The sequence below is a fragment of the Enhydra lutris genome, unplaced genomic scaffold (assembly GCF_002288905.1).
Source record: "Enhydra lutris kenyoni isolate GAN:26980312 unplaced genomic scaffold, ASM228890v2 scaffoldscaffold4, whole genome shotgun sequence".
Taxonomy (NCBI): domain Eukaryota; kingdom Metazoa; phylum Chordata; class Mammalia; order Carnivora; family Mustelidae; genus Enhydra; species Enhydra lutris.
In genome coordinates this window covers 17447604-17460628 of record NW_019154088.1, presented here as the reverse complement: position 1 = coordinate 17460628, position 13025 = coordinate 17447604, and the positions used below count along the sequence as shown (strand labels likewise).

General features: G+C 39.9%; 1 protein-coding gene across 1 annotated transcript in view; it reads left to right on the top strand.

The window, feature by feature from the left end:
* Positions 1–13025, top strand: part of LOC111159976 (family with sequence similarity 227 member B) — a 187137-nt gene that overhangs the window by 167224 nt on the left and 6888 nt on the right. The window contains exon 13 of the mRNA XM_022522703.1: positions 12446–12523. Coding sequence (XP_022378411.1) covers positions 12446–12523 — 78 coding nt within the window. The remainder of the gene's footprint in view (positions 1–12445; positions 12524–13025) is intronic.

Below are 13025 nucleotides of genomic sequence, written 5' to 3'. Positions count from 1 at the left end.
TTTTTAATTTCTTTTCAGTGTACCAGAATTCATTGTTTATGCACCACACCCAGTGCTCCATACAATACGTGCCCTCCATAATACCCACCACCAGGCTCACCCAACTTCCCACCCCCAACCCCTTCAAAACCCTCAGATTGTTTTTCAGAGTCCATAGTCTCTCATGGTTCATCTCCCCCTCCAATTTCCCTCAACTCCCTTCTCCTCTCCATCTCCCCGTGTCCTCCGTGTTATTTCTTATGCTCCACAAATAAGTGAAACCATATGATAATTGACTCTCTCTGCTTGACTTATTTCACTCAGCATAATCTCTTCCAGTCCCATCCATGTTGATACAAAAGTTGGGTATTCATCCCTTCTGATGGAGGCATAATACTCCATAGTGTATATGGACCACATCTACCTTATCCATTTGTCCATTGAAGGGCATCTTGGTTCTTTCCACAGTTTGGCGACCATGGCCATTGCTGCTATGAACATTGGGGTGCAGGTGGCCCTTCTTTTCACTTCTGTATCTTTGGGGTCAATACCCAGTAGTGCAATTGCAGGGTCATAGGGAAGCTCTATTTTTAATTTCTTAAGGAATCTGCACACTGTTTTCCAAAATGGCTGCACCAACTTGCATTCCCACCAACAGTGTAAGAGGGTTCCCCTTTCTCCACATCCTCTCCAATACACGTTGTTTACTGTCTTGTTAATTTTGGCCATTCTAACTGGTGTAAGGTGGTATCTCAATGTGGTTTTGATTTGAATCTCCCTGATGGCTAGTGATGATGAATATTTTTTCATGTGTCTGATAGCCATTTGTATGTCTTCATTGGAGAAGTGTCTGTTCATGTCTTTCAGCAAGGAGTCTTCTTCTCCCTCTCCCTCTGTCCCACTCCCCCAACTCATGCTCTCTGTCTCAAGTAAATAAATAAAATCTTTTTGGAAAAACAACAACAACAACAAATTATATAAGGCAAAAGATGGAAGAATTATCAAGGTGAGAAAATGGACTCTACAAAAGGCAAAAGTCACAGCACCTTCAGGGGCATTCTGAAGATCATTTATTTTCAAAGATAGACAATTGATTCTTACTCTGTATACTCAATTTTGTGGCACTAGCCCATAAAGGGTGGTTTTCTTTTCCTCACTGTTCTTAAGAAGCATCAATAACTTCTCCAAGTAAGAGTTAACAAACTGAGTAGTCTTGACTAGATAAACATATAGTTAGAAAACCAAGAATAGTATGTGATCTATTCAATAATATTTTACAATATTACATAAAGTGTTAATATGTACTATTTAGAGCAAGATTTAAAGAAATAGACATATGTATGTACATAGAGTTAGGTATTTATTATGTTTTTCATAATTTTAGAACTTCACTGTCTGGTATGTTATCAACTAGTCATGCATGGCTATTTAAACATATATTTAAAATTATAAAATTAATGGGGCATCTGGATGGCTCAGTCAGTTAAGTGTCCGACTCTTGGTTTCATCTCAGGTCATGATCTCGTGGTTGTGCAATCAAGCCCCACGTTGGGATCCATGCTCCGCAGAGTCTGCCCAAGATTCTCTCTCCTCTCTGCCCTCCCCAATAAATTAATCTTTTAAAAAATTAATTACTTAATAAAATTAAGTATAAGTAAAACTACAGTTCTTCAGTTACATGGACTCATTTCAAGTGTTCACTATCTGTGTGTGACTGTTGGATAGCGCAGATATTGAACATATCCCTCATAACAAAAATGCTCTATGGACAGCACTGTCTTGAGTAAGAAGGAAAGTTTAATCTCTTCACAGAACTTGAGATGTCACCTTGGGATATCAGACAGCCAGCACATACAGAACTTCCTTTTGCCTTGCCACTTGCAGCCTTCTAAGTTTAGAAGTTCAGTGGCTTAGGATTACATATAATTTATTCATCCACTCGTTATTCATCCATCCAACAAAATTACCCACAAAGTTAATTTCCCCTCATATTTTTCTTTTTTGGGTTGTATTTTTTTCCCTTTTATCCTAGTTTTGTTTAATTTTTGGTTTTGTTCAGAGATAACTACTTTTAGCATCATGCCGAATTTTGCAGTGTCCCTCATGGCTTCAATTCATAGAAGAAAGCTTACCACTCTCTGTAGAAGCCCCCAGATCAAGAACTTTATCAATAACCTAGATCTGTATAAAATTCTGTGATTGCCTTTTGACGGTCAGATATTTGATCCATGGACTCCCTTTACTTAATTCCCATTGATGCTAGTTTATATCAGTTACCAGAATAAACTCATAACTCCCCCTGCTAGGCTCTCGAGGACTCCTTAAAGGACCAGATTTTGTATTTAAAAAAAAAAAAAATATATATATATATATATATATATATATCTGACTTACTGAGTAGGGCACTTTATAAGCAGAAAAACATCATAGAACATAGTAGGATAAATGATACAAGTATTTAAATTTTGTTCTCAGAAGAGAAAAGGAGGTTTTATTTTTATTTTTAGATGACTTTTAATTGAAGCTATTCTAAACTTTGTTGAGTAGGATGCTAAGTTTCCTCCTTTAGCAAACTCTGCCAGTTAAGAGTGTATGCCAAGTTAAAAAAAAACAACATGGGGGTGGGGTGGGGTAGAAAATGAACATCATACTTTTTTTAAGAACTGAGGAACAAAGGGGTTTTGTTTTACATGAGCTGAGTATGTGTATGTGTATTGTAAGCATTTTGCAGCCACCTTGAGCCAAAGACAATTAAAAAATTGCTTGTAAGATCCAGCATTTTTTTTCTTTTTTTCTTATACACTCCGTTTAAGTTCTCATTAGGGTTTTTCTTTTCCTTCCTTTTAATAAAATGCACAAGACACAAACCACAATTCAGCAAGCTTGTTATTAAACTAATTAATGAAATGAATAGAAGAGTTTAATGCCTTAGGTAATCAGGTTCCAGGGAATGGATTGTATCAATTTTTTAGCCACAGTTGGGATTTTAGATTATAAACATGGCTCAGTGGAAAATTAAGCGGCGGGGGTTGTGGAGCAGGAGGGATTTGCATCCTGGAGAGTTAGTACAAGTTAAGATTTTGGCTTTTTTTAACTTAGTATAAATGTGGTAAAGCCCAATTTATATCAAATAAGAGAAGAAAATTTCATTTTCAGTTTAAGTGATTTCAACCATTGGAAAAAATGTATATTCTTGCTATATATGTTACTGGTCAATTAAAAAAAAAACTGGAAAATCCATAGCTTTTTGAGAGCTTAGATTTAAGATTAAAAAGCAATATCTCAATTAAATATAAAAATTGACAATTGACTAGACTATAATTTTGTGTTCATCTAACCCACTTCTCCTAGAAGGTGGGCAGGCAAAGGAGAAAGTAGATAATATCCACACTGTTACTTTGCATTCACCCCGTAAAAGTCACTGTGAGCTTATGGCTCCAAGTGATTCTGAGAGATGTTCCAGGATTTCCGAAAGTAGAAACCATATCCTAGCTTAGAGCTGAAGTCTGTGTATTTAAGAACAAACAAATTGGCTCCTTTGGTGGTTTTCTCACATGTATTTGTTTCTGTTTTGTTTCATGTATTATTTGTCAGATAACCCAATTTGGTCCATCTTGGGAGTAGAGCCTCTAGAATTTCTATCTTTGTAGGAGGGGTTTAATATTCAACCCAGTTACAAGCAAGGCGCTGTATTTGCAAAGCAAATCCACAGTTTGTATGTCTACTTAGAATAGCTTTGTGAGTGGAGAAGAGGTTGATGGAAATAATGGGGACGGATAAATTCCCTCCAAGCAACTCTTGGAGCTGTCTCTGTTCAAGGGCATAAATTACAAAAATTATGGAATCTCTACAAATCAACAACTTGTTTATTCTGTCTTATCAGGGAATGCATTGTTGCCATAACTGAATTTTCCAGATAACTGGAGCCAACCATCTAAAGCACCAAAATTTATGTTAACCACTTTAATGAAAATTGTCCTTGAAGATGTATCATACTTCCCTGATTTCTTAAGCAATATAGCAAAAAAAAAAAAACAATTAACATGATGACGATGGTGACTAGGCTTCTCAAGATGAAGCCTATGATTCAGCTACACTGAAATATCAGTAAGAATGTTTGCTCATGAGGCCAAGAACTACACCTCCCGAACACCCCTTCTATACCAGCTGGTACTCGTATGAGGGTGCAAAGCAGTCCAACAGCAAAGACGGGAAACTGTGTCATCAGTCACAGAATCCTGCCGAGGTGGCTGTAGCAGAACAGAGGAGCTCCCTCAGCCAACTGGAGACAGCTCTGCCCTAACGCAGAACAGAATGCAAGGCTTTTATAGTCTTTATGCCTATTTTTTATAGCTCTTCTGTCTTCTACTTGAAAAACTGCCTATTATTTCCAGTTCCTACTCATTATTCCTGTAGTCAAACGCCATGTCTTACTCATCTTTGTGTCTCCATGCCTAGTAAAAGCCCTGGCAAGTTTGCTGAATGCTTTTTGCTAAATCTGTGTTAATATTTCTGGTAGCCTTACTCCCTCAATTTTCTTTTTTCTTTTCTTTTTTTTTTTTATTTATTTATTTGTCAGAGAGAGAGAGAGGGAGAGAGCAAGCACAGGCAGACAGAATGGCAGGCAGAGGCAGAGGGAGAAGCAGGCTCCCTGATGAGCAAGGAGCCCGATGTGGGACTCGATCCCAGGACGCTGGGATCATGAGCTGAGCCAAAGGCAGCCGCTTAACCAACTGAGCCACCCAGGCATCCCACTCCCTCAATTTTCTAAACCATGCTACAAAACTGCTTCTAATGATGTCTTAAATAAGGAAACTTACTGAAACCCCTGTTTTATACGTTAATACCAGGCCATGTAGAATCTGGGTGGCGTTCTGACGGTGCCACTGTCTCCCGTAGAATAAGGCATATGGGGTTAGTAATAACTTTTTAAAAAATTTCTGGATAAATGGTTGTGTTGTGGATGTTTGACACCTTGCAATTCTGACATTGAGATATTTGAAGTGTAAGCAAATGTAAACAGCCGAAGATAACTGTTCTAAGATCACTTTGGGCCACATGCTAAGTTATTTTAAGAATTTAGTTTTTAGGATTAAGAATTAAGTGAATTCTGGGGGCGCCTGGGTGGCTCAGTGGGTTAAGCCGCTGCCTTCGGCTCAGGTCATGATCTCAGGGTCCTGGGATCGAGTCCCACATCGGGCTCTTTGCTCGGCAGGGAGCCTGCTTCCCTCTCTCTCTCTCTCTCTCTGCCTGCCTCTCCATCTACTTGTGATCTCTCTCTGTCAAATAAATAAATAAAATCTTTAAAAAAAAAAAAAAGAATTAAGTGAATTCTGGTGAATAAAGGAGGAGATTGTGGCCATTGTTTGCTACCGAGGTTCCTTTTATATGTTATACAATTGCCTTATGTGTAGAACAGATACTTCCTTCGGCCTTAAGCCTGGTAATCTCATTAGCAATTCTAAGAATACTCCAAGGAGTAGATCTAAGGAATATGGGGTAGACAGCAAAGCCTCCTGCAGCTTCATCCCAGGACAGTACTTTGGGGAGATAGGAGAAAATTTGCCCCTGGGACATTCTTTTCCTGAGTCTCACACATGCCAAACTTCTCCAAGGCAAGGCACTTCCTTTTCAGAAGCCTTAGTTTCTTCATCTGTGTTGTAATCAAATTGGACCCTGCAATTTCTGAGGCCCCTTCTTTAGTTAATTACTCTGTTTCTAACAGGAGATCAAAGCCCTCAGAGTCTCAACTGAGGAATTAGGAAGTCTCCAGGTTTTAGTGTGTCCCATGCCAACCATGGCTGTTGGGAAGTGCCAGGACACGACTATTTTATTTGTACCCAAGTGGCTCCATCTCTGTTTAGTGGCTCGCTTCATAAACTCTATGTAGCATTGCATGAGGAAACACAGTGTGAGGTCAGTTCAGACAGCGGATTTGGAAAACATGTTACCACAGTCATCCCCAAGGAATAAAATATAGCCATTCTTCATAATTTGTAAACTGTAAGTACTCTAATTTTCTAAAGTTGGGGAAAATTGATGACTTTATGTATCTGATGAGAATAAAAATTAGGATATTCGTTAACAGACATTAACAGAAGTCAGCTAAAAACCATCATGACTGAACAGTGCAAAAAAAAAAATGCTGAGATCTTAGTAGCAACATCATACAGCCCAGAACCTCATTACACAACACAAATATACAACCGTGACCAACTTTTGTAGGCAAGGAGAATAACTTTATAAAGAATATATACACAGCTCATTTTAATAATGACATATGTTCAAAATTAATAATTTATAAGAAATAAAACATAGCTCTTTGGGGGTGCCTGGGTGGCTCAATTGGTTGAGCAACTGCCTTCGGCTCGGGTCATGATCCTGGAGTCTCAGGATCAAGTCCCACATCAGGCTCCCAGCTCCGCAGGGAGTCTGCTTCTCCCTCTGACCTTCTCACCTCTCATGCTCTCTCTCACTGTCTCTCTCTCAAATCAATAAATAAAATCTTAAAAAAAAAAAAAAACATAGCTCTTTGTCTTAATACCAATAGTATATAATGAATGTTCAAGGGAGAAAATCCAATTAGTTCAGAGTGACAAGCACCATGTCACTCATAAATGCTTCATCATGGGGACCATACTCAAGAGCACAATATAACTTTGTACAAGGATAAAACCTTTGCAATTCTAACAGGAACTCTGAGAGAGAAATTATATATTACCAGGAAATAGCTGCATGCAAATTAGATTTCTGCAGCTCAAAACCATGTATACTTTAAGAAAAGCATATCTTTAGTTGTGCTAATCATGTTATAAGAGGAATGTTATTCAACTTTCTGTGATTTTTACTCAGGAGAAGATCTTAAAGTTTCAGTCACTAGATGTAGTGAGGAGAGTAAGACAGATGTTAAAAGTAGCCTCATGTCTTTAGGTATTCTTTGTTTCAGGAAGATTGCTAAGCCTTCTCCTCTAAAGCTGCTGGATTTAGTCACAGTCTGTGACAGGCAAAGGGCGGAAAAAACTAAAGGTGGAAATCTGGCATAACTGAAATTGCAGGCTTCTTGCCTATGTAATGAACAGGAATACAACCTGTTTTTTTGTTTTGTTTTGTTTTTTGTTTTTTGTTTTTACCTTGGGCATCACACCAGTCCAAAGCTAAGCAGGAACCAGGCTATCTTTTCCCAGAACTTAGAGGGATTTGAATTTGGAGAGACACAGCCCTCCCTTGCTAGACTTGAAGGTGGGGAGTGGTGTAGGGAAATGTCATCCTGGAAAACACAACTGGGGAAGAGAGGAGAAATTGATTATTTCATATAAGAAAAACCAGCAAAATTTTTGCATCAGGGCAGCAGAGCCCCTCTAGTACAGATACTCTGAAATCTTTTGCAAACATTAAAATAATGACTACAAAACCTGGATGCATGGGAAAATTATGATAGTTGGGTAAAGGATGCAACCATGCATTATAACAATAACATAAAATACATATTTGTATATGACAGATGGTAAGGCACATAGAAAAATGAAAATAGTTTTATTTTTTGGAAAGTGGAATTGTAGGAGAATTTTTTTCTTTTCTTTTGCTTACACTAATGCTGCTCTAATATTCTTTGCACAGTAATATTTTTTGCCTTTACTGAGATATAATTAACATACGGCATTGTGTAAGTTTCAAGTGTACAGCATAGTGACTTGACATATGTATATTGAGAAATGATTACCACAGTAACATTTTCAAGTCTCGCTGAAACATTTGTCAAAATGAGTAGATTCTGTGAGGTTTAGGTTTTTTCAGCTTTAATTATTTAAAGTGAGGCTTTCTTTACTTCCCTTTTAGATTTGAGGACTAATCTGTCCGTAAAGTTGTCATTTACTGTATAGTCAAAAATATTATGCAGAACGAAATCTCAAAGCCAGTTTGAAAGTAACTTGGGCCTAGCTTAAGGAAGTTTTATTTTGGAATTTTGCCATCCAGACTTGATTCATATCAAGAGAAAACTGTAGTTCATGTGGACACTTAATTCCAGTAATGTCATTTAGAAGATCCCTAAACACAAGGTAATTTGTTCAGTGTGATCAGAACTCATGAATGTCTGTAATTCCTGAAGACAATGCTTTGTTTCTGACTATAGGTTACAGAACAATCGATGGAATACAGGAAATTCCAGCTGATACATTGGCTTTTCGATCACAGCTACTGTTTGAATATAACTTACATTACTATGAAATGTCTTTCCCAGAGTAAGATGCGCTGCCCTCAGAAGCACACTGAAAACTTGGGGCACCTGGGTGGCTCAATCAGTCAAGCATTTGGCTCTTGATTTCCGTTCAGGTCATGATCTCAGGGTGGTGAGACCAAGCCCCACATCAGGCTCCATGCTCAGTGGGGAGTCTGCTTGGGATTCTTTCCCTCTGCCCCTCCCCCCCCAACACACGTGTGTGGACGCGTTCACTCTTTCTCAAGTAAATAAATAAATCGTAAAAAATAAAAAAGGAAGATGAAGCACACTGAAAACAGAAATCCAGTACAAAATGAGGCTCCAACCGGGAGGAGGCTTCCTGGAACAACCCCTGCCAGGCAACAAATAGGACTGTGTGGGGTAGAACTATTTTCATGGAAGCAAAGACACCAGTCGCGAAAGTCTCAAACAGAATTCTACAGATGCTATAAAGATCCAATCACAGTGCATGGCCTATGTTGGGTATCCAACAAATGTTAACTTCTTTTTTCTCCACTCCATTTCCAATTACTGCCCCATCCCTCACCGCTGCCTAAAATACAGTATCTTCGGGGGTTTTTAGTTAACCACTGTGTTTGATATACTAATCAAGAAGCAGGTTGACTGGATAAGCTGGTACAACACTTTCCTGAGCCCAGGTGTTTAACTGTTAGACAAAGTGCACTGTCAGCCTTCTGCACAGGCATTGATTCAGCCTGAGATAATTTAAGGGCTGGCCTCCAGGCAGGAGTCCCTGCCCGAAACTGTCATGCCAACTGCCAGGTTTGGTGCTCAAAATTGTTTTGTTAGAAATTCCAGTGTCTATAATATCATTCCATCTTTAGGACTCCTATTTTCAAACAGCCCTGAGTCCTATCAACCCCATCTTTAAATCGTATCCTGAAACCGTTCAGTTCTCTTTGTTTCCACTGTTACCACCCAGTCCGAGCAGCATGACTCCTCTCACCTCAGCTGTGGAAGGAGCCTCTGAAGAGCTGCCCTTTTTCTCCACTTTTCACAAGCCATTTGTCACATAGTCAAGGCATAATTCAATTAAGTCCCTTGCTTAAAGGGTTCCAACAGATTCTTCCGTGCCATGTGGCCATGGGCTAAAAAGCCCCTTAGAAGATCCAACCCCACCTACTCTCTGATTTCATCTCCTACCACTCTGCCCACACTCACTCTGCTCCAGCTCCAACACCCTTTCTCCTACTCAAATGTGACAGCCAGCTCCTGTTTCTCCCTGATAGTCAGGCTAACATTCCCAGCCACCCTCACACATGGTTTTTACTGCCCTTATGGTATTTAAAATAATCAGTTTCTTTGCTTATTATGCCCTCCTTTAAGCAGGGGATTTACTTGAGTATGCCTTGACTTTTCTGTGGTGAATGGCTTCTGGAAAGTGTATGCTCTAGAATATGAGCCCTATGATATGGAAACCTGCTCAGTCTCTAGGGTCCAGATGAGTGCCTGGCACACAACAGATGCTCAGAAAATAATTGTTGAATGAGTAATGGTATCGCCCAATTAGGTGGCCCTTCATTAGTTTTTGAATTGACCTTTATGACTTACTTGACACTTCTTCTTAAATAGCTCCTTCTTTGGAATGTGACACTGTGTTATACCAGCTCCTGCCCTCCTGCTCCTACTAATCCCTAAAATCTCCTGTTTCTCAGGGTTCTCTCTTTTCCTTTCTTTTCTGTCTGCATTCTCCCTCAGAGTCTCTTTCCCTCAAACTCAACACACACAAAACAGACAATCTTTCACTCTCATTGTTTCAATCATCACCTCTGAAGAGAGTCCCATTTTCATATCTGCTCCCATTGATCTCTATCTGCATTTCCTGAGAGTTTCTAATTGAACATGCCCATTATTAAAATACCTTCTCATCCCCTGTAGGACATCCTTCAAATTGGCAGACTTCCCCATCTCTGTAAAATGACTCCACCATTATACTAGCCACATTGGATCTCTCCTCCTCCCTATATTTCATCCAGCTCCCATATCCTATTAGTAAACAAACTTCATTCCTTTGCAAAATCTCAAATTCTATCCCATACTCTCTAAACGTTTTGCCATTACTTTACTAATAGGTCTAAACTTCTGAACTTAAATAGGCTCATATTCTATTTCATAGAAAATCAGAATAGGACAGGAGCCACAGGACCATCTCACTAAACCCCCACACCTTACATACCAGGAAAAAGAGGGCCAGCCTGGTTAACTGCCTTGGCTACCACGGTACTAGATACGAGTGCTGAACACAGTACCAGAACCAGAGCTCAATCTTCAGGATGGCACTCTGTCTATAATCTTTGGGAAATGGCCTGTGAGTATCAGCCTAGGAGAGAGGAAGGGCTGAGAGGGTCCTGGAAGAAAAGTGGCAAAGGAGAAGATGAGTAAAGGACACTGAAGAAACACACTTTGTTGACTTCCCAATTTGCTTCATGTGGCCCTGAAGCAGGCTGTATCTTGAATGAGTCCTTCAAGTTGATAATGATTATTTGTCCTGTATACATGCAATGTCACTGTTGGTCTGTCTCCCAGCAGTGCCAGATGCTATCCAAGCACTGATTTGATTGTCACCTACAGTACAAATCAACTTTTCATTAAATCAAAGTCCAGGAACCTTATGCCATTATGACATTAAACAGAAAAGTCAGGCTCATCTTTAAGGAAAACCTTATTCTAAAAGCCAGATTTGATTAAAGGGGAAAAGAAATTTAGAATGTATCAAGAAATAGACTTCTCTAAAATGTATTTCAGAGAATTTTGATCCATTTTAGAGTAATATGGTCACCACCCAGACCCTCCCAGACTCCACGGTTGGTAGGATCGAGTATGTCCTGTTGTCAGCACTGCTTCCCTCCGCAGTCCATGATGCTTATTAAAAGCCCGCTTAAACAGGCTCTGGGACCAGCCCTGAGAATCTGTCTCTTCTGGCATTGCTGAGAAAGTGGTCTGGCATGCACAGAATCTCAGGCGTTCTTTTCCTTGGTTCTAAGATCTTGATTTTCAAGTTATATGTGATTGAAAATAATTCCTCAATAGTTTAGAGCGCCATAGGAAAGACATAAATTTTATTCAAGCTCTTGGAAGCATCCTTGTTCTGGAGCCATTCATGGTTTTCCTTCTGATTACCTCAATTGAGATACAGTACTCAGGAAGTTAAGGTCATAAAGTTAAGTACCTATGTGGTCCTGCTCCAGGGACCACATCCACTGGGCTTCTCCTAACTTTCTTAGGCCAGATAAGTAAGATTAAAGTGAGCATCAAGGACAGCCTTGAAATAGACCCTAAATTTGCATTCATAGAAAGATAGTGATAATATTGAAGTGTGCTTCAGGACGGGGAGTGGGGGGCCATATAAGGATAGTCTCATCCCCCAGATCTTGGTGATTGCAGAAGTTTAAGAGCTCCTAGTTTACCGGTGAGGCTAGTCTTTTATCATCATCATCATCATCATTATAATTATTATTATTTTCATTTAGCCACTGTATATTACCTCATTAGGTTTGGATGTACTGTTCAATGATTTATTAGTTCTTTTAACACAAGCTGAGGGCTGTCTTCTGGAGTCATTTGTCAATTGCCATCTCAGAAGGGAAGTGTCTACTTTGTTAGACACGAATGTGGGTTTAAGACCAGGGTTAGGAGCACCACCACAGGCTGTACCAGAAACAGATGGGACAAGAGCCCCAGGCTCATCCACAGCACACTGGCACCTTCTACTCACCATCTTTCTTCCCTGCAGTTAGCAGAGGCCACCAGCCTAGGCAACCAACCTATACTGCCAGTCACTTCCAGAGCCTTTCAGAAGAGACCTTGAGAATCTCAGTATATGTAGAAATTAAGAAGTGCCTACATAGGGTTGCAAACATTTTGGTACATTTTAAATATTTACATTTAACAAATTAATGCTTTTAATGTACATATACACATATACACAAAGCACACACACACTACAAAAAAAGGTAATTACAGAATTTATGAAACTGTTAAGTCCTAGTGCACTGTGGGTGGTGTAGTCCAGATAATGGGACACAAGTTTAACGTGGTCCAATGGGTACTGTCTTCTGTCAGTCCTCTCAGTGTAACAGCAGACATCATATTTATGTCCACAATTGAGACCCTTCGTGACTGGGAAGCCCAGGCCAGACAGCCTTCCCAGTCCCCCTGTGCCGGGTACTGTCCTCCTCTCCCAAATGATCCTAATTAAAAATCTTTCCTTGACCATAAGCCTATCACACCACCTGCTCCAACTTACCGTGATATTATAAAAGAGGCAAAAAGACAATTTGCAAGGAACCAAAAGGAATTTCGAATGTAAGTGGATGCCATACTATTGTTAAATAGAAAATCTCAAACTCTTTTTGAGCTGGAAGTCATCATCATAGAAATCATCTACACTAAGCTCCTTATTTAACCATTGAGGAGAGTCACTTCTGAGGGTCTAACAGACTTGGAGATTCTTTTCCGGTAAGTGTCTAGGATGTATGTTGGAGCCATGGAGCCATGGCAGGTGTCAGGGATTAAAGGAAGGAAGGACACTTTGCTGTGCTGTAGGTTGGAGGGATGCACCCCAGCATGGAGAGACCAGACGAGAGCTCCAGGGACCAGAGACTGGGGAACTGTTTACAAAGATGAGCCCTGGAAGAAGAGAAAGGTGTGTTGCAGCATAAGGTCCCTGGAGTTGGGGTGGCAGTTGGCGCAGCATTGAAGAAAGCCATCAAATAAGGCAAAGAGAGGTAGACGGAAGAGAAGCCAGGCAGGTCTTATCCAGCAGGCAGGGCAAAAGTTTGGGCCTCTGCTTTCCAAGGGGCCCCAT